At 48.9% G+C, this 21,726-nt stretch overlaps 2 protein-coding genes across 2 annotated transcripts in view; one reads left to right on the top strand and one right to left on the bottom strand.

The window, feature by feature from the left end:
• Positions 1-9,861, top strand: part of GDI2 (GDP dissociation inhibitor 2) — a 33,886-nt gene extending 24,025 nt beyond the window's left edge. The window contains exons 7-11 of the mRNA XM_042990950.1: positions 5,710-5,809; positions 6,987-7,158; positions 8,418-8,562; positions 8,763-8,817; positions 8,911-9,861. Coding sequence (XP_042846884.1) covers positions 5,710-5,809; positions 6,987-7,158; positions 8,418-8,562; positions 8,763-8,817; positions 8,911-9,057 — 619 coding nt within the window. The 3' untranslated portion in view covers positions 9,058-9,861. The remainder of the gene's footprint in view (positions 1-5,709; positions 5,810-6,986; positions 7,159-8,417; positions 8,563-8,762; positions 8,818-8,910) is intronic.
• Positions 9,862-10,697: 836 nt separating this feature from the next.
• TASOR2 (transcription activation suppressor family member 2) overlaps positions 10,698-21,726 on the bottom strand; it is a 69,330-nt gene continuing 58,301 nt past the window's right edge. Inside the window, exons 20-24 of the mRNA XM_042990949.1 lie at positions 16,401-16,526; positions 15,470-15,623; positions 14,504-14,609; positions 12,340-12,521; positions 10,698-11,880 (exon numbers count right to left, since the gene is read on the bottom strand). Coding sequence (XP_042846883.1) covers positions 11,762-11,880; positions 12,340-12,521; positions 14,504-14,609; positions 15,470-15,623; positions 16,401-16,526 — 687 coding nt within the window. The 3' untranslated portion in view covers positions 10,698-11,761. The remainder of the gene's footprint in view (positions 11,881-12,339; positions 12,522-14,503; positions 14,610-15,469; positions 15,624-16,400; positions 16,527-21,726) is intronic.

The following is a 21,726-nucleotide window of genomic DNA, read 5'->3' as shown; positions in this document are numbered from 1 at the left end:
TCAGACCTGTGTAACCAACGCGACAATCAAGAGAAGAAAACCTTTTGTCCGGGAAGTCCCCCTGCCGCCGCCTCACGACGGCCATCACCCCCACGCCGTGCGCTCTGTCACCGTACCTGACTTGTGCCTGTTCTGGAAGTTCATATAAAGGGAGTAACAGAATATGCACTCGCTTTTGTCTGGCTTTTGCTTCATGATCTGTTTGAGGTTCATCTGTGTTGAGGCATGTATTTTAGTTCGTTTTCAAAATACTGAGTAGTTTTCCATTATATGAAAAACACAGATACGGCACAATTTCCTGTGAGTGGGCGTCTGGGTTGTTTTCACTTTGGGGGGTATTCTGACCGAAACTACGATGGACTTCCGTGTAAAAGTTCCTGTGGACGTAGGGTATCGTTTCTCTTGGGTAAGTGTCCGGGAGCGGCACCGCCGGCCGACCTGGAAAGTGTACGCTTGACTCCAGGAGACGCGGCCAAGCCGCTCGCCGGAGCGCTCGTGCCGTCTACACGCTCCGCAGCCCGTGCGACTTCTTGTCGCCCCGCTTCCTTGTCCGCACTTCGTGTCGTCAGGCTTCCCGGTTTTACTCACCCACGTACGTGTGAAATGCTGTCTCATCGGGGCTTTAATTTGCATTTCCTGAGAACTAGTGTTGATCCCCTGGCCATTTGTATACTTTTGTGGTGTTGGCGTCTTTTTGCACGTTTTTAAACGTTCGTTGGGTTGCCTCTCCTCTTGCTGATTTGTGGGAGATCTTGTATTCTGGCAGCGGGTCTCTGTCAGAAGTCCGTATTATACGTGCTTCCTCCCAGTGAATGGCTTCTCTTCTGATAAGTGCAAGTTTTAAATTTTGATAGTATATCCAGATTTTTGGCTGTGTTTACTGCTTACTCGGTGCTATCTAAGAAAGCTTTGCCTGCCTCAGCACAAAGATAGGGTCTGATGTCTTCTTCTGGAAACTTTATGGTTTTAGCTTTATGTTTAAATTTCTCATTCATTGTAAAATAATGTCGGTGTGTGAGGTGAGGTATGGCTTGAAGTTCGTATCTTTCCACACTGATGTTTAGCTGTTCTGGCACCATTTGTTGAAAACACTTTCTTTTCCAGCTGTGTTGGTGCCTTTGTGGCAAATCGGTTGGTCATAGATACGTATCGGTTTTGTTCCATCGGTTTATGTTTCTTATGCTGTTGGCCGCAGCATCCTCATTAGTGTAGTTTTGTGTGAAGTCTTGAAATCAAGTAATGGAAGTCAGCTCCAATTTTGTTCTTTTCCAAAATTGTTTTGGCTCTTCGGTAGGTCCTTTGCGTTTCTACATACATTTTTAGAACAGCTTGTCAATTTCTAGAAAAAAATTGCTGAGGTTTTCATCGCAGTCGAGTTTAAAGTATCTTAATGTGGAGTTTTGCAGTCCGTGAGCGTGCTCTCTCCATGTATTAGGTTTTTTTGGAGCAGTGTTTGTAGCTTTCGTTGTAGAGATTGAGCACCTTTCTTGTTCAGTTATTCACAAATAAGTTATTTAGATGCTGCTGTTAATGAAATTATTTCCAGTTTATTTTACAGTTGTTTGCTGGTGGAATACCTGGGTGGCTCAGTCGGTTAAGCATATGACTCTCGATTTCTGCTCAGGTCATGGTCTCATGGTTTGTGAGTCTGAACCCCACTTCAGACTCTGCGCTGTCAGCACGGAGATGCTTGGGATTCTCTGTCTCCCTCTCTCTCAGCTTCTCCCCCACTGGTGTGCTCGGTCTCTCTAAATAAATAAATAAACATTAAAAAAAAGTAAAGTTCTTTGCTGGTGACAGTGGACATCCTTGCTTTATTTATTACTAAATGTTTTTTATAGGGTTTTTATAGGTGGCTTTGTTGAAATTAATTCCTCTTTCTTGGCTTGCTGTTTTATTATGAATGGATATTGACATTGAGTTAATAATGCAGATTTTCTTTTTATGCTGTTATTATGGTGAACTGCAGATTTATTTTTTGGATATTAAACCTTGCATTCCCAGGGGAAACAACACTTAATTCATGATGTATTTTTCTTTTAATTTATTGTTGGATTTAATTTGCCAGTGTGTGTATGTGTGTGTAAACACACATAGGAATTGAAAATGAGGCTACTCAAATGTCCCGTTTCTTATTTCATCAGTTGTGTTACAAGAAATTTGACCATTTCAAATGATTTCTTGAATTTTTTAAAAATTTATTTATTTTTGAGAAAAAGCGAGTGCATGAGCACAAGTGGGGGAGGGGCAGAGAGACAGAGAGGGAGGGGGAGAATCCCAAGCAGGCTCTGTGCTGAGAGCGTGGGTCGTGACACGGGGCCAGAACTCACAAACTGTGAGATCGTGACCTGAGCCAAAACCGAGAGTCGGACGCTTAACCGACTGAAGCCATCCAGGTGCCCGTCTTCTAGCTGTTTAACGTTGAAACAGATCATTGATTTTCACTTTCCTTCTCTAACATGAGGATTTAAAAAAGTCTTCAAGTTTCTCTCTAAATATGTATTATTCAGAATGGTACCCTATCTTTCCTGTTTTTCTTCTTTGATCCTTGGATTACTTGAAAGGGTAGCACTTAATTGCTAAACATTTTGAGATTTTCCTAAATAGTGTATTGTTACTCCTGTCTAATGCAGTTCCGCGATGATCAGAGAATAAACTTGTAAAATTTTAATCTTTGAAATTAAGGCCTAATTTATGGTCAAATAAACGATGTATTTTGGTGAATGAGTGCGCCCTTGAAAAAGGAACGTACATCCGGTGTGTGTTGGGCTCAGTGCTCGGTACGGGTAGCTGGGAGAGCTGCTCGCACGTGTGTTCTTCCGGGTTCTTTTTCTAGTTCTGTTACTGAGAGGGAGTCTTCCACCAAGAGAGTGGATTTACTTCTTTCTCAATTTAGTGTTGTCAGTTCGTACTTCATACATTTAGAGTTCTTTAACAAGGTGAGACTCGTTTCTGATTTGTCTCATGCTAAATACAACCTTTCCAGCTTGCTTCCTGTTTATATTTTTTCCCCATTCTTTTACTTTCATACTTTGTTTTTATACTGAAGTGAGTCTCTTAGAGACAGCATATGGTTGAATATTGCTTTTTTTATCCAGTATGACAACCTTGGCCTTTAATGGGATTGGTTCAGTTTATGTCTATTTAATTATTGATATGGCTGGGATTGGGTCTGTTGCTTGTTTTCCTTTTTCCTCCCATCTGTTTCTATCCCGCTTCTGTTCTTTTCTCTTTTTGGATTAATGAAGTCTTTTTTTACCATTCCAGATTAATCCCTATAGTGGTTTTGTAGCCATGCCTCTTTTTTACTTTTTTAGTGCTCTGCAGATTATCATATGCATCCTTTATCAGTTTGTTTGGGGTGGATATTGTGCTAGTTTGCATAAGATAGAACCACTTCGCAACACCTTAGTGCTCTTGTTGCCGGTAATTTACGTCTACTTACTAAACTCCACAGTGCAGTGTTACAAGTTCTGCACTAAACAGTGTAAAGCGGAGAGAAGGAACAGTAGTCATTTTACCACGTTACCATCCGTGTTGCTCTTCTCGTAAATCCTTGTTTCCGTGTGGTGACCTCTCTGTCCAGCCCTTCTGTGGCATTCTTGTAGTTCGGGTCTGCTGGTGAGGGGTCTCCGCTGGCATCCGTCTGAAAGTATTCTGTCACCTTCATTTTTGAAGGATGTTTGTCGGCTTGAGATTTTTTCCTTCCGCACGTGACAGCTGCGGCTCCCTCACTCGTGTCTGCTGTTCCTGCTGAGAAGGTGGCTGCCCTGTCCTCGGTCGCTGTGTCCCTGTTTGGAATGGGGTCTTTCCTTCTGGCTGCTTGCAAGATTCTTTCTGGTTTTTGGCGGTCTCGCTAGGATTCGCCTGTGTGTGGTTTTGCGTGGGGATTTGCTGAACTGCTTCGATGTGTGAGTTAATCGTGTATATCAAATTGGGAATTTTATAATTGTCCTCTTCAGATGTTTCGTCCCATTTCCTCTTTCTCTCCTGGGACACCCAATTTCGTGCATGTTGGATGCTTGGTATTACTTCAACAGGTCACTGAGACTCTTTGCTTTTTTTTTTTTTTTTAACTTTTGTTCTCTCCATGCTTCATATTGGATAATGCCTATTGATTTGTCTTCAAGTTCACAGGCTCCCTTTTTTGTTATTTCCAAAAGCCTATGAATCCCAGTCAGTTTTAACTTTGTTTTCTGGTACTGTACTTCTATATGTAGAATTTCTAGTTTTTTAAGTATAGTTGTTTTTTTTTTTTTATGAGATTCTGTTTACTCGTTTTGATCCTACTGGATACATTTATACTAATCTTTTTTTAAGTTTATTTTGAGAGAGAGAGAGAGAGAGAGAATGAGAACAAGTGGGGGAGGGGCAGAGAGAGGGGGAGAGAATGAACCCAAGCAGGCTGCACTTGTCAGCACAGAGCCCAGTGAGGGGCTCAATTTCACAAACCGTGAGATTGTGATCTGAGCTGAAATCCAGAGTTGGACGTGTAACCGACTGAGCCACCCAGGCAGGCGCCCCTGTGCTAATAATGTGTTCTTGAATGTCTGTTTGAATGAGGATGCTTGTCCTTGAATGTATACATAATAGCGGCCTTTTACCCCTGCATATGTTAACATCGGTAGGTAATCTGGGCATCTGTATCGATTGCTTTTCCCGAAATCTTTACTTTGGGTCACAGTTTGTCTCTTCACATGTCTGGTGATAGTGGATTGCAGACTAGACACATTGATTGGCACGTTTTAGAGATGCTGGATTCTTTCTCTGAAGAGTGTCGATTTTTGCTCAAGTGGGTAGTTAAATTATTGGCCAGGCACCTTGAACTTTGAGGCTTGAGTTGACACTTTGTTGGATGGGGAGGGCGCGTTTTGTGTGTGTGTGTGTGTGTGTGTGTGTGTGTGTGTGTGTGTGTGTGTGTGTGTCTCTTTGGCTTAATCTTTAGTCCTGCTGTGATGAGGTGTGATCCTCCTGGGGTTTACAGTGGAAAGCTCAAGATGTGCATAGACCAAGCTCTCTAATGTGGCAGTTTCAGACTTCAAACCCATTTGTCCTTAAGGCCCTCAGCTATAATCTCGGCTCCGCTCTTTTCACCTTCTGGCTGTTGCTTTTGCTGGATTTCTTGGAATCTCTCAGGTGCAAGCACTTCCAGAGTTAAAGATTTGAAGAGGTTTTATAGATTTGGTGGCTGCCCTTTTGTGGATTTCCTCCCACAATTTTCATCTCCTTTGACAGCCCCAGATTCTGTCCTGTGGCACCTTGAATCAGTAAGAGGTCGCTGGCTTTCTGCTTCGTTCTAGCCGCGCTGTTACAGGGATGGGGAGAAAGGGGTTCCTTCGGGGGGAGAGCCATAGGAACCATAGAGGATCTCGCTCGTTCCTTCAAGTCTCTTCTCCAGTGTCAGTCTGCTTTTTTAGTCACTCTCCAGGGCCTCCTGATTGGTTTTGTTTTTTTTTTTTAGTTCAGTTTTATTTATATGCTGGAGGATTAGCATAAGCACTTCAAAAGGACTTGGCATTCAGGACTGAATGTGAGACTTCATGGTTTTGACTCTATTTTGTAAATTGTTGCTTTAATGACTTTTAAACTAATACCTTCTAGAAGGAAATTGAGCAGATGTACGTCGCCTGTGTAACTCACAAAGATCTAAGAAAGGAGACTTTAGTCCTGGACACAATTATAAATTATAATTTCAAACATTTTTTTTAGGCTAAGTGCTATTTATGGTGGTACCTACATGCTCAACAAGCCAATTGAGGAAATCATTGTGCAAAATGGAAAAGTGATTGGTGTGAAATCTGAAGGAGAGGTAAGAGCTTTTACAATTTAAAAAATACCATGTTTTTTTGAAGGAGATGTTATTTAACATAATGTAGAATGGACGTTGATGCTAGATTCCAGACTACATGTGGTTTCTTTATGGCAGGTTGTCATTTGGGACTAGTTACAGATGTTGTGCTTAAAAAGTATTTTTCCTCTTGGGTTGATTAGCGCTTCAGATGGAAATAGACATTATGGATGAAGTCTAAGTGGTAAGTAGTGTGTATTTATGTAGTGTAGGTTGGTGCCTGTCTCCTGAGTGTGCCTTTAGATTTGGCTTTATTTGTACCGCTTATAATTTATTGGTTGAGTTTGGACTTGGTGGATACTGAGGACTTTATTTTTTAATTTGGGTGTTGGCTAGGTGGAGTTTCGCGCAGTGTTTCTCAAATTTGAACTGCACACAAACCTGTGTTACTCCTCGTAACGTGCACATCCTGATGCGGTGGGCCTGCGGTTTCTTACAAGTTCTCAGGGGATGCTGATGCCATGGGTCTGCCCGCCAGGTCATTTGTATTTTGTGAAATGGCAGCCCTCACAAGGAGTGAGAACTGCTCCAAAGCTGGGGATAGAGACCTACTTCGGTGTTCTTGATGGTCTTCCGTGGGTTAGGACCACGTGATCGACACCCGCCGGGTGGCCGTCGGAACGAAGCGTTACTATTGTAGACCTTTGGTAACTGTCTTGTGCTTTCAGCACGGGAGGTTCTGGGAAATAATCTGCTATCTCAGAGTCTTTGTTAGCACGGAGTTTCATCTCCTCGTTTCTCAGGGCTGCTCCCTCTCAGGAGATTACGGAACACGTACTTCTTACTGGGGACAGTCCCCTGTGATGACAGCCTTCGGTACAGTATTCCGTTTAACCCAACAACCACCCTTTGAGGTTGGCTACAGCCGGGATCTGAAACCTGTCTGTGCAGTTCTAAAACCTGTACTTCTAAAGGCTGTGCACCAGGTTGCCGAATACTTGAACAGGACTTCGAATTCACGGATCTGTTCCAGGAGACTCTGTTGGGATTGTTGGCAAAACTAGTTTTAAGTTGTCCGTAGTTACGGTTAACCTTATGAGGGCCACAGATTCTACTCCAGGGACAGGGGCGTCAACCTTCTATCAAAAACATCGTGGACACCGAATATTATAAATGTTACTTACACGTTTCGTGACAGGTTGCTCGCTGTAAGCAGCTCATCTGTGATCCCAGCTACGTCCAAGACCGAGTAGAAAAAGTGGGCCAGGTGCTCAGAGTAATCTGCATCCTCAGCCACCCCATCAAGAACACCAACGATGCCAACTCCTGCCAGATCATCATTCCCCAGAACCAAGTCAACCGGAAGTCGGGTGAGCTTTGAGGATCCAGCAGATGTTTGTGGGATTTTGTTAAATATAACTCGCTTCATGTTTTGTCCCAAGTTCCTAATTTTATTTGCTCTGTTATAGTGAAGAAACTTTAAGTTACACAGGAGAAACAAGGTGTGAGGGATCCTCACACTGGAAGGCGCACACGAGTCCCAGAGCCCTGCCTTGGATCTGTGCGCTTGTCTAGAATGAGGGATCGAGGCTGGACTAGAGGAGTGTGGTGTCCGTGATTATGTGCCTCTGGAGGTTTCTGTCATGAGCTGACACTATTTGTCAGCCTGATACTCTGAGGAAGATCAGGACTCACTTCTAAAATTGGTAATTCCTAAGCTGTTTGTGCTAAGCAGCCGTCTTCATCCCCTACCTTTTTCCATCTTCCTTCCAGGTAGAAGCCCTAAGGCTTATATTTATCGAATCTTCAACTTAAAAGGAGTCAGGAGCTTTTGAACACACTATTAAGAGCTGTGTTTGTTTTTCCACGGGAGCAACCAGAATCACAGGTCATGACTGGAACAGAGGGATGTTCACAGGCCCCAAGCAGATCGCAGGGTCTGTGAAAATCTCAAAAGAGCAAAGGGAGCTCAGTCATGATTTTGTACATTGGAAAATGAGTAGCTACTGAGCGGGACACAGGAAGAATTATAGGAGTTTATTTCTTAATGTTTATTTTTGAGAGAGAGAGACAGACACAGAATCCAAAGCAGCCTCCAGGCTCCGAGCGGTCAGCACAGAGCCTGACATGGGGCTGGAACTCACGAGTTACGCGATCATGACCTGAGCCCGTCGGACACTTAACTGACGGAGCCACCCACGCGCCCCTAATTACAGAGTTTGTTATGCCAACCGAAGAATAGCTTATGCTGATTTGCAGTTTTGTTATCCTAATAAATAAATGAAAAAGCGGTACTTAATAAACCTTTCTAAATGCAAGGCGTGGAGAGGAAGACGACCCCAGAGCAGTCAGTTTGCTTTGTGAGGCTCTGTAGGTAGCCGTAGCAGAGCCGGGAAAAGAAACCTCCTGAGCCTGGCGGTTCACGGCCCCGCGTGTCCTTACTGTCCAGTGGGCTAGAAGTCGCCGGATACTTGCAGACTTTTGTGTGTGACCCGGTTTGCCTAGAAGATCTGGTCAGTCCCAAGCAATTTTAACGCACACCTCGAGGAGATACACGGGGGACGCCAGAGCACGCGCATATTCCCGAGCTTTACAAGCCCCGGCAGTGAGTGCCTTCCCTTGTTTCCAGATATCTACGTCTGCATGATCTCCTCCGCACACAACGTGGCCGCACAAGGCAAGTACATCGCTATAGTCAGCACGACTGTGGAGACCAAGGAACCGGAGAAAGAAATCAGACCGGCTCTGGAGCTTTTGGAACCAATTGAACAGAAGTAAGCGATGTGTTCGTTTAGCTGAAATCCGAGATTGATACTTGCACGGAGTGTGGCGAGCCGGGTGAGAGCCGCCAGTGGCTGTGGTGTGGGCCTTGTGCCTGCCGGTCTCGTCCTTTGGGTTTTGAATTTCAGGCAGAGCTGGGAGCGTGGGCTTGGGGTCCGCTCGCCTGCTGACTCCGTTCTCTCTTTCCTTCCAGATTTGTTAGCATCAGTGACCTCCTTGTACCAAAAGATTTGGGAACAGAAAGCCAGGTGAGTGTGGCGCTCTGAAGCGAGTATCAACACGCAGGCTTTATTGGGAGACACCCCTGCAGCGTCTCAGGTCTTTGTGATTTTCGTTTGTAGATCTTTATTTCCCGTGCATACGATGCTACAACTCACTTTGAGACAACTTGTGACGACATTAAAGACATCTATAAGAGGATGACCGGATCCGAGTTTGACTTCGAGGAAATGAAGCGCAAGAAGAATGACATCTACGGGGAAGACTAACGGCAGTGCGATTATCATCTCATTAGGACAGACTTACCTTTGGCAAATGACGCGTATCGTATGAAATCAATATTGTAAGGCCTGCTTTTGTAATCAAAACGGAGATTGCAGAGCACTGTACCAGTAAATATTCCTCCCCTTTCTAATATCATGTATTAACTCGTTTTCCTGGAGTGGCTATTCAGAATTGGCGGGTGACCACATTCTGTTCGGTTTAACCAGTACTGGCTTTTTTTCCCCCTAGTGCAGCATCAGTTTTAAAAATCCCTTGTGATACTGATACAGAGCACTTGATACAGGATTTGTATCTTTTAATCAGCGCAGCCTTCGCAGGCGCACTGCTGCCGCCCGAGAGCCGGATCGGTGGGCGGCGTGCCGTCTGTCCTCTTGACATGGAGGAGATTCGAGATGGAATGTTCCATAATTCGGGACGGCATCCCTGCGTTCTCCCTACACCTTCACGTCTCCTATCAAGTATTACGACAGCGCCCACGGAACACGGCCCCAAGTTGGGGTTCCGTGGGCCTGAAATTCTAACACAACTCCGGACCGTGCGAGTCATCTCGGAGGAGGCCTGTGTGCGGTGTTTTAACCTTATAAGATTGAGAAGAGCAGAGGGGAAAGACCCCTATCGTGAAGCAGGTAAACGTAGAAGCTTCTTTTGTATCCCAGGTGTGGCTTCTTCGACGGACCAAAAGCTGCGACGCAGTATTGATTTGACAGAGCCTCCGCTTCAGTGGTGTCTGTCTCAGAATGGCTCCAGGTGATTTCTGTACTGCAAATAAAGCCAAACTCTGGAAACCAGTTCTTTCTCGATTGGTCTGTCTGTGTCCCGACATCACGAGCTAGTGGGGCTCGCCCCGGGTGCGCCCCAGCTGCTCACTCCCCTCGGCGTGGCTGCAGCGGACGGGGCCACGTGCAGATTTCGATGGCTGAACATACGCCCGTCCTCTGGCTTCACTGTGAATAGACCCCAAGTTGTGTTCTCGCCACAGCCTCCTGAGGCACAGAATTGCCCCAGTCGAGAACCCACGGCTTGGCCTGCATGGTAAGATCATCTAAAATCCCAGCGAGCCTTTCCTTGCCCGCCGGGCTAGAAGCACAGAGAAGAACTGTATTTCCACACCCCTCACTCGACAGCCACGGAGCGCCTGTAATACTTAGGTGCCAGGCCAGTGGGTACGAGGATGAAAGAGGCAGTCTGGAAGGGCAGCAGGGCCGAGACTGACCCTGGGGCTCGGTTAAGGGGAAAAGCAGTTTTAGAAAAGGGTTGTGGGAAGACTTTGCGGCAAGAGGGGGAGGGGTGGACGTCTGAGGGAGGAGAGGACAGCAGGCTCAGCTCACAGCAGGGGCTCAAGTGGACCAAGGAGGGTTACAGCCCCCTTCCTGGATTCTTCGCTGAGCGGGGGTGTTTCTAGGCGAGAAACTGCGTCAGGCGCCCACCTTCCGACTCGGCGGGAGGGGCAGGAGGGCGGAGATCCCGTCCTGGAGTTCTGTGAGCCTTCTCTCGGGTCGGGGCTGTGGGGGCTGGACCGGCAGATGGAGGTCCCGTGGTAGGAGTGGAAGCGAAGTCCTACCTGTTAAATGGGCTACAAACTGCCAGAAGGTTCTCCAGGGAAGGAATCGCAGACACAGCTGAATGATTTTCAGTTGTCTTTATTAAAAAATGAAACAAATTGGTTAGAAAAACCTCTGTTCCAAATAGATACTATGTATCTCTACAAACTTTTTTGCTTGGTTTTGAGTTTAAAGATTCCCCTACAAATTATTTCTAATACCATAAATAAATGATTTTCTTCCTCCGAGGGTTGACTTTGTAATGCGCTGTTTACAAAATCTAAGTGAAAAATGACGGTTCATAAATTTGTACCATTTAACTTCCTGTAGTGTTGCTAGAGTAACAGCAAATAAAACCAAGATTACAGCTTTTACAAGGGTGGCGAAACCTTTCAAACAGGCTGTCACATGCACTACGTACGCCTTTTCGACACTGACATGCAAAAACAAAGCTATTGGTTAAAATAGACTTCTTTTTGCTACACCTAAGTAAACGTGTTTGTAAAACTCTTTTTAACGTCGAGCTTAATAGCTTTGAAGGCGCTCCGTAAAAATGAAATAATTTAAAACGATATTTAATAGTATAACCCGAAGCTGGTAGACAGCTGCTGTCCCACTGTGAGTGAAGTCCAAGATTTTAGAGCAGAGTGTGAAGAAATGAAGAACACTCCTATGTCGTAGAACATTGATTGTTCAGATATGAGAAGGCTGTTCCGTGTATCTAAAAAGTTTCCAAAGTAAAAGGAAAATACTAATTTGTTGGTGGCACCACTGGTGTTCTAGGCAAGCTGCAGCGGAGTCCCCTGCATAAACACAAAATTGGTCATTCCGTCTTTATAAACAGAATAACCAAGAAATGTTTTGTAAATAGGATGCTGTCGAAGAGGGACGTTATCTCCCGTCCTGGGAACGAGATGAACCACAAGTGAAAATGTGTTCAGTCATTCAGATGAAACGGGGGACCCTGAAGTAGACGATCCTTCAAAAATTCTGACTTTAATGCCAAACCAACAGCAATCCCACCCCTAACAGATTTAAAATTTACAGCATGATGTATACTAAAGAGCGGAGTTTTCAAACAACGGGTTTCCTCACAGAATGTCCATATCAGTCCTGTCCTCACGAGGGAGAGTTCTGGAAAGTGTTCTTACCAATAGCTACTCTTAAACGGAGCTGCTATTTTTTGTATATTTTCAATAAAGTTATTTACATCTGTAACCAGGATGCCACTGTTTTCAAAGACTTCTCTGGAGATGGTAGGCTTTTCTGTAAAAAGAAAAAAAATACCTTTTTGGTGAAGAAGTCATTGATGTATACTTTTCAGGCATCAGAACCCCTTTTATTTAAGAAGCAAAACTTTTATGGAACGACTTGGTCCATGGGGAATGGGTCCAGGGAGGAAGGGGTATGAAGCTTTGGGAGCGGCCGGGGTGGGGGTGGGGGTGCCGAGCACCGCTGAAACAGAAGGACTGTGGCCCTACCTTCGTAGTTCTAACGGCTCGGCGAACGTTCGCCTAAAACTCGAGGTGCCCACAGGCCACAGCTAGCAGACAAGCGGACCGGAGGGCCGCCAGACAGAGCCCACGGCGCCCCTCGGCCCGGCCTCCCATGCGTTTAGGAGCACATACCAGGCAGGAAGGGGGGGTCCCGCACAGATCCCGTACGGCATCCGATGACCGCGCCCGGACCCTTCCAGAGCTGGCAGAACGGACACGGTGAGTTTACCTGTCAGGAAGACCGCGAACCTGGCGTGGACGTGCCGAACTTGCAGGTTGAGCAGACATTTCAAATGTTCTGCTTTTGTTGGCGATCGAGAGTCACAGTGGTGATAATGAAGCAGTTCGATGAGATTCGCACTCTGATAGGATCTCAGTATTAAGTTCTTCTTACGTGCCATCGAATCCGCTCTGCAACGTACACAGAAACGTTAACCAAATGCGGATTCCCTGGCAACTTGCGGGAGGCTACTTTTGACCGTATCTGGATTTTCAGCTGTTTCGTTCCTTCACTACTTGCCTTCGCTATACTTTGACCTCTTACGTCAAAACACTCAAACCTCCGGGGACGCTCTTTGCCTTTTCTGTTCTTTTCCACCGGGCCCCTGGCTTCCCGGACGTCACCGTCCCATCAGGTTCCCTCACGACCTGACAGGCTGGCTCTTTCCTCCCGTCAGCGTTCCGGGTGTCCGGGAAGCACGGGCCTCGCTCCGAGCAGGAGGGACGTCCACGCGCTCACCTACTGCCACTTCCCAACGACGCTGCTTGGCGGGCCCTTCAGTCATTCCTAGCGGGCCCGGCGGTGCTTTGTCACAGCAGCGCTTCCAAAGCCGCTCTTCAGGCCCCGCACTGCTTGCCAGACACCGATGTCCTTACACTTAGGTAGCAGCGGGAATTTTCGTAATTTCTCACCTCTCAAAATCTTGTAACTACCTATCTTTTCTTCCTCTTTTAGTGGAAGATGTCTGACTGTGAAACGTCCCTGTGTCTGCTCTCCCGCCCTGTAGCAGGGATGAACCCGATGCCCCGCTGGGCACACACGGCGCACTCCTGTGACACCAGCTTTTGTGGGTACGCTCCCGTGGAAGCCGGTCACGTTCGCCTAGAGATGGACGGGAGGCTGCTTTTGTAGTTTCTCATAATCACGTGGCTATGAACGTTCTTTGGGGAGACTGCAGTTTTCAACGCCTAGGTTTTTGGGGTTTTAGATTAAGATGAGTTCCTCTGAAGGCCACAGGACGTGGGGAGTTTTCTGACGAGTTCCCACCGCGCCCGCTCCGTGTGAGGCGGGTGCCCTCTGAAGAGGACAGCGCCAGCAGCAAGGGGTCCGTTTACCCCAAAGTCCCATGAACGGGAAGTAAGCTTATTCGTGCCAGCTGACCAGGGGTGAGGTGGTACCTCGGAACTCCTCCTTGCACTTGAATCTTTCCTCTGAAGTGCCCGCTCACCACCTCCTCGGGATCTCCTGGCCACGGCCTCTGCGCTCACCAGGTCCTTGGAGCCCTGCACCCCTTCCACGATATCGTGGGCTCGGGTCCGCTTGGACCCCCTGGCTCATTTGCCCTCCTGCACTCGTTCCTAGGTACGAGCCTCTCCCGGAACCCTGCGCGGGGCTGCCTGCGTCCCTTTCAAGATCCCTGCGTGTGCGGTTTTGCACCTACGTCTGTCCTCCTCGGGAGGGCGTGGTGCGGGGAGACGTGGTCATCTTAGAGATGGACGTTCCGGGCTCGAAGCCCAGCTTCACAACTTCTTGTCTGAGCTGGATCAGCTCTGTCTTCGCCCTGTGCTTCCACTATGCCACCGAAGCAGGTCCTCGCCGTCAGCAGCCTCGGAAGCTGGGCCGGGACGCCGCCAAAAACGCCCGTCAGCGCCCCCGCAGGTCCTCGACCGGGGCTTGTGGGGCCTCCTCCCAGCTCCCCGCGCCAGACCCCGTTGGCTCCTGCCTCCCCGAGTGCAGAGGCTCCCGCAGGCCCCAGGGCTCAGCAGCTGTACATCTGAAACAAGACCTGTTTCTGGTCTTGTTTGGGGTAAAATTTAACTGAGGATACGTCCTGCTCTCAATTTTTCCATCCCCGTGGCCGTGGAAACAATACACGGATCAACACCGGACAAAGCACCATGGCGGCAAGCCCACGGCTCGCTCTCCGTCCCCTCCGTTCACGGTGGCGGAACCTGAACTTCGCTACCCACACCTTCCAGACTCACGCACCTGACGCCCTCCTGGCCGAGCGCGCACAGCGTGGGCCCCAAACTCCGGGCGGCGGCCCCGACCCCGCTGTCTACCCCAAAAGCCCGGCCCCAGAAACCAAATCTCAACCCCCAACGGAGCCGAAGGTGGCGCCTGGACGTGCAGGTGGCCGCCCCTGCCCCCCGCCCCCGCGCGCAGACCTCACCTGACGTCTTCCTTCAGCTGCTTATTCTCCCTGTGGTGAAGCAGCCACTTCCATCTCCCGTTTCCGTTCAGCTTCTCCAGGGTCTTGACAATGTCCTTCAGCTGAACTACACAGCGGAACACAAGAGGCCTCGTCGGCTCCCGGCTCGTGCGGTCGGAGCCCGGCGACGGTTCCCGGGGGGAACCGAGGTCCCGGGCCTCAGTGCACGGGCCTCCCCCGCACGGCTAGGACGCGGCGACCCGCGGTCCCCTCGGCCGTGGCAGGAGCGCCCGGACCGCCACGCGGACGCGGCACGGACACACGGAACAAGCGGGAGCGCCCGCCGCGCCAGAGGAAGACAGGTGCCTGGGCGGAAGTCACGCCTGTGGAGGTAACCCCCTCCCGCCTTCTGGCCCACGAGGGGCACCTATGGCAAGTTCTCTGGGCCGTCAGCTTGGGCAGGTTCCGACGATACCTCAAAGCCGGCTGCCGCCCTGACCTCCCTCCACGTCCCGTGCCCAGAGGGAAGGGAATTGTGAGTGTTCGGCACATACTCAAGAAGGCTTTTGGGAGCCATTTGTTGACTTCCAGAACATCAATAGCACGGCAGGGGTGATGGCAACGGGAGCGGGGGGGGGGGGGGGGGGGGGGGAGCGGACGGGGTCAGTGTAGGGACAGTTACAGCAAGAGTCCACGGTGAACGGCTCCGCGGCAGCACTGACAGGAAGGGACCGAGAAGCGGGGCTGGCGGTCCCATCACCAGTCAGCACCAGGAGGCGGAGAGCACGCGGGCTGGGGAGGAGGATGCCAGCGATCCCCAGGGAGGTGTAAGTGCTCAGCACGGGGCAAAAACTCAGGCCTCTGAAGGTGGCGACTGAGACTGAGTTGTTACTTTCTTTTGGGTGAAATCATAGTCGGGTCACTGGGTGAAGAGAAACTGATTTGACTGTCCTTTAAAGAAAGAAGAGAGGAAAACACAAGACCAACCTAATGTCAGAGTTTCCAGGATCTTGTCATCTGAGACCACAAAGCCTCCCGCGTGGAAGAGCTCCTGGTAGGTGCACTCGGGGACGTCTTCAGGGCCGTCCACGCCAGCGAACACGACACCGGGGAAGTGCTTCAGCCTCAGCAAACAGGGAATCTAGCAAACACAGACGCATCCCGGGAAAGAGGTCTGTCAGGTCGCTTTCGGCACTCTTATCCCAGGGTTTCGAGGTTCGGGGACAGCCGGAAAGAACTTCGCCTGGACGACTGACCGGGAATCCTGCGAAGCCCTATCCAACACCAGGAGCGCCCCTCACAAGCAGTCCTGACTCCGTTCACCGTCCGCGCCGCACACTCGCTCCGGCCCGTCCCCTTCTAACTCCAAAGGCCGAGGACGGTGACGGAGGGAAGGCACAGCGGAGGCCTGGACACCCGTCAAGTAGTGAAGCAGGCGACAGGCTCGCACCGTCGCTGCTCCCTCTCCGGCTCCCCGGGCCTCCTGCACGGCAGGGCTCGATTCCCACCCCCGAGCGCAGTTCTTGGGACAGGCAGTTACTCTGATGCAAATAACGGGTAAATAAATATCATAGCAAAGAGGTAAGAACACTTTCACAAGTCCTTCCGAAGGGAGATTTACTGCTGCCAGGCACTGAGAGACACAGGTTTGTATCTCAGCTGAGAAAGTGTCCCGATACCGCCCTTTCCGTGGTTCTGCCCCAGTTACTATGAAAGTCTCAACTCAGACACGACGTGCCAGAAACGCCTCGGTAAGTACACGGTCCGAGGGTGCACCCTCGGCCCCCGTCGGCTTCCCACTTGGATTCAGTGGGAAAGTTCACTTCTGCCCTGGGAAGCGACGACGGGTCTGGTCATTTGGAAGACAACGTAAAATGCCCAGAACACACACTCTGTGAGAAAAGATCGCCACACGTACTTGATGCAAATGCGATGCTATGTCTTCGTTTCTGATGACGACCACCAGCGTATCGTTCTCTCTGGGAAAAGCTTGACAGAAACGCTGCGGTTCCATTTCTGTGTGGCCTCCTTTCCTCAGAAGGGCCTGAAAGATTTACAAGGAACCGTTACAATAAAAAAGCGTATTTGCCCAGGATTACTTCTACAGTTCGCTGGCATCAGAAAGCACATCCCGTGTACTAACCTGCATCCCAACAAGGCAACAGAAACGGCAGTTTGTCTTCTAAAGGAGCTTCCGCGTCTAAAACACGGCTCGTGGGTGTCACTAACTGGACTCAAGAGGTTTTTGTGTTGTTGAAAAATTTTTTTTGGTGATGGTGGGAGAGGGAGGGAGAGAATCTTAAGCAGGTTCTACATGCAGCATGCAGCCCGACGAGGGGCTCGATCCCACAACCTCGGGATCGTGACCCGAGCCAGGATCAAGAAAGAGCTGCACGGTCAACCGACCGAGCCACCCAGGCACCCCACAAACCCATTTCAAAGGCAAAGCACTTCACAGTAAACCTTTCGTGGTCCACAGTCTGATCAGCATCAGACTGATATACACGCCTAGGACTCTCACCCACCCTGAGGCAATTACCTGGTGGCACGCAGACGCTCACTCTAAAAATGCCACCTCCGGTCAAAACGTTTCCAGGACTTTTGGAAATAACACTCCCGACTTGTAAGCATCACTTGGACTGCCGTTAAGGGCTGTGGAGGGAGCCCTGGGTGCGGCAGGTGTTGGTGAGCGTGGGGAGGGGGGTGGGGGAGGTGGGCTGAACCTCAGGTCACCAGGCCGCTGCCTCCCTGTCAGACACTACGGTCACAGGCCTAACGGCAGGGTAAGTCCGTGTCATTAAAGGGAACTCCTTCACCCTATTCTCCTTGTGATGCTGACACGGCTTCTGTCTGAAGGGTTCTGGAGGCTTCCACCGCACCCCAGGAACCTGGTGTCTGACCATCTCTGGTTCTGTCCTTTGTAAAAAATACAGTATCAACCAGCCCTGGACCATTTTGATTCTTCACTCAAAATGCACAGCGATGTATTTTGAAAGAAACTCCTGCAGATGAGACTTCTTTTCAGAGAGCCCACTGAAACATCTAAATATAAATCTTTAGCTCTGACTTATTTTACTAATAAACCACTTGAACGAATACATTTTCTGAGATGCTCAACATTTTCATCGCATCCCGTGGAGTTCTCAGCTACTCTGTCGCGCACTCTGAATTTCAACAACAAAGGGCCTCCCAGATGTTCCTCATCTTACAAATAAACGGGGCCTGACACCCATCACTACTGAATGCCCCAGGACTCTCCAGGGCAGAAAAATCGTCTGGGGTAGTTTTCTCAGTTTTCAGAAACATTTTGCTCTGGATTATCTTTTTAAATTTTTAAAAATGTTTATTGACTTTTGAGAGAGAGAGAGAGAGAGAGAGAGAGCGAGCGAGCACGAGTGGGGGAGGGGCAGACAGAGAGGGAGACACGGAATCTGAAGCAGGCTCCAGGCTCCGAGCTGTCAGCACAGAACCCAACGTGGGGCTCGAACTCATGAACCATGAGATCATGACTGGAGTCAAAGTTGGACACTTAGCTAACTGAGCCACCCAGGCACCCCTTTCAAAAAAATTTTTTTAAGTTTATTTAAAAAAAAAAAACTTTAAAAAAAATGTTTATTTTTGAGAGAAAGGGGGTGGGGGAGGGGCAGAGAGAGAGGGAGGTACAGAATCCGAAGCAGGCTCCAGGCTCCGAGCTGACAGCACAGAGCCCGACGCGGGGCTCAAACCCACGAACCATGAGATCGTGACCTGAGCTGAAGTCGGTCGCTTAACCGACTGAGCCACCCGGGCACCCCAAGTTTATTTTGAGAGAGAATGAGAACCAGCAGGGGAGGGGCAGAGAGAGGGGGGGAACAGGGGATCTGAAGCAGGCTCCGTGCTGGCAACGGAGAGCCTGCTGCAGGGCTTGAACCCACAAAGTGTGAGATCATGACCTGAGCTGAGTCAGATGCTTAACCTACCGAGCCAGCCAGGCACCCCTCGAGTACCTTGGTAATACTCTATTCTCAAGTTTATTTTATAATGTGTCCACCTTCTCCCTGGAAGGTTAGTTTTGCCTTTGCACAAAATTTGTTATTCTCTGTTGTAAACAGGGGTCACATGAAAAAATATCAGCAAACAAAACATTTACTGTTTAAACAAGCAAGTACTTTTGCTGGAAGGAAACCGACCCTGGCTATGATTTCTTTCCTGTGTGAAAACCTGTGCTCTGTCAAGGGTGTGAATGGCATTGTTGCTCTTGAGATGACGGATGCAAAAAGAAATCAGGTATTTTGCTCACTGTGGGACACGGTTGTGACACCACTTGAGTCCATCCCTGACTTATTTCAGCACACGTCAAGTACAGCATATAGAATCTGCCCAAAACAAAATTAACTTCATTCAAGGTATACAACAATTTTTAGGTTACTTTTAGAGGCCAGGCACCTTCAAAGAGTCTGCAAGCCCGTGTAAAGCTTCATTTTTTTCAACCACACTGCTTACCAAAGCAGTGGAAATTAGAACAAAGACATTGGTGGAAGGGGCTGGGGAAACCAATCTGGCAACCGCTTAACAAGAAACCTTGGAAAAGGATCCTTGATGGCCAAAAAAAAAAAAAAAAAAAAAAAAGAAAAGTTTGCATTTAACTAAACGAAAGTCATGTAAAAGGTCCAAGCTGGAAGGCACCAGCCATCTCAGAGAAGAACTCGTTTGCCTCTAGCCTCCCAGAGGCCCGCCGCCGTCCAGCTCGCCTCCAGGCCTCCCCGCTGTGGCAGAAATCTCTCTGAAATGCAGACACGACGTTATTTATCTTAAGAAACAGTGTCACTGCCTCCCAGTGACCTCGGTGCTCAGTGCCCTCGCGGGGCCTCCGTGAGGCCCTTCCTTCCCAACCCGGCTGTGTCCACACCTCCAGACTCGCTCCAGATGGGAAACGCGACAGCCCTGTGCCACCAGCTTCCCGTTGGCCCAGGGAGAACGGGGCAACTGGGGAGCCACCAGCATTTCAGTCCCCGCGGGGCCTCGTCCCTTGGAGGACCGCCAGGACGGCCGCGCAGGTTTGATGTTACTTTGTAATTCACCATGCATGGGGCTTACCAGGTGACACCACATGACAGGCACCCCGGACACCCTGAAGTGCTGACCTGAGCGACCCGAAACAAATCCGGTCAATGAACCAAACACTCATCAGTCCAGCTGCCCGCACCACGTACACGAGGCCGGTGTCGCTTCCTTAAGGAAAAGGTCCTGACCCTCCTGACTAGGCTGACTGTCCTCGGAACATCGTCAGAGCACCTGTGCCATCCGGGGGCCGTCGTGTTGGCAACATTCCCCCTCTGCTCACACACTGGGATTCTAGAATACACACTGAGGACCGCCGTCCTCCGAACGGGCTCCCACTCCTGTGTGAGGGCCGAGGGACCAGTGCTGGTCAGTGCCCCAGGCAGTGAGGACGGGGCCGGACATCCAGGGGCGAGCTGTGGGCCGGGACTGCGACTGCAGGTGGGGTGATGGGAGCCAGCTCCCTGCCACATGGGGACAGCCGCGACTCTGGCAATGGTGGCGGGGATGAGCCGGGGCTGGGGCTGGGGGGGAGACTGCAGCTTTTACACACAGACATGCGCGCTTCTTGGCTCCGCTGGGAAAGCCTGGAAGCGGTGATACCCAGTGGTGCCGAGCCCAGATGCTGATCCCGAATGCTACTCTTCACTCGGAATCCTGCTCCCTGGAGAAATGGCGGACTTCAAGGCTGCGGGGGTGGGGGGGTGGGCAAAGAATCTGTGAGATAACCTGCAACATCAAGTTGTGCCACAAAGGAAGAAGGGATCCAAGGACACCGAAGCCAGCTTAAAAGGACTGGGTCCCATTGGCTGGGTCTGGGACAATCTGAGCACTACTGTAAATAACGAAAGACTGAAATAAATACTGTTCAAATGTCCACACTACCCAAAGCCATCTACATGCTTAATGCAATCCGTATCAAAATAGCAACAGCATTTTTCATAGAACTAGAATAAATAATCCTAAAATCTGTATGGAACCACAAAAGGTCTCTGATAGCCAAAGAATCTTGAAAAAGAAAAACAAATCTGGAAGCATCACAATTCTGTACTTCAAGTTATGTTACAAAACAGCAGAAATTAAAACAGTTATGGTATTGGCATAAAAAGAGAACACAACAGAAAACCCAGAAATGAACCCACAATCATATGGTCCATTAATCTTCGACAAAGCAGGAACAAATATTCAATGGAAAAAAGTCTCTTCAACAAATGGTGTTGGGAAAACTGGACCACTTTTTTACACCATACGCAAAATTTAACCCCAAATGGATTAAAGATGTAAATGTGGGACCTGAAACCATAAAGCTGCAGAGAGCACAGGCAATAATCTGAGAATGGCAACTCCTCTCTAGATAGGTCTCCTCGGGCACGGGAGACAAAAGCAAAAATGAACTATTGAGACCTCATCAAGATAAAAAGCTTCTGGGGGACCTGGGTGGCTCAGTCTGTTGACCCTTTGACTCTTAATTTTGGCTCAAGTCATGATCCCAGAGTTGTGGGATCAGGCCCCACACATCAGGCTCTGTGCTAGGGTAGAGCCTGCCTAAGATATTCTCTCTCTCTCTCTCTCTCTCTCTCTCTCTCTCTCCCCCCCCCTTCCCTACTCATGCTCTTTCTAAAATAAAAAAAAAATTAAAACATTAAAAAAAAAGATAAACAGCTTCTGCACAGTGAAGGAAACAACAGAACTAAACGGCAGTTATGGAATGGAAGAAGACATCTCCAAATGACGTATCTGATAAAGAGTTACTATCCAAAACATACAAAGAACTTCTAAAACTCAATACTCAAAAGCCAAATAAACCAATTAAAAATGGGCAGAAGACGTGAACAGACATTCTGCCAAAGACAACATCCAGATGGCCAACAGACACACGACAAGATGCTCGGCATCACCCATCACAGGGAAATGCAAACCACAACCACACTGAGGTATCACCTCACACCTGTCAAAATGGCTAGTATCTAAATGACAAGAATGACAAGTGCTGACAAGGAAGTGGAGAAAGGGGAACCCTCTTGCACTGTGGGTGGGAGTGCGGACTGGTGCAGCCTCTGGGGAAAACAATGTAGAGGTTCCTCAAAAAATTAAAAATAGATTTCATACCATATGCTCCGGTAATCCACTAGTGGGTTATTTACCCCTCAGATACAAAAGCATTAATCCAAAGGGATACACACACCCTTATGTTTACTGCAGCC

Source organism: Panthera tigris, chromosome B4 (assembly GCF_018350195.1).
Source record: "Panthera tigris isolate Pti1 chromosome B4, P.tigris_Pti1_mat1.1, whole genome shotgun sequence".
NCBI lineage: Eukaryota > Metazoa > Chordata > Mammalia > Carnivora > Felidae > Panthera > Panthera tigris.
The sequence above is the reverse complement of the archived record's forward strand: the minus strand, read 5'-3'. Positions and strand labels throughout refer to the sequence as shown.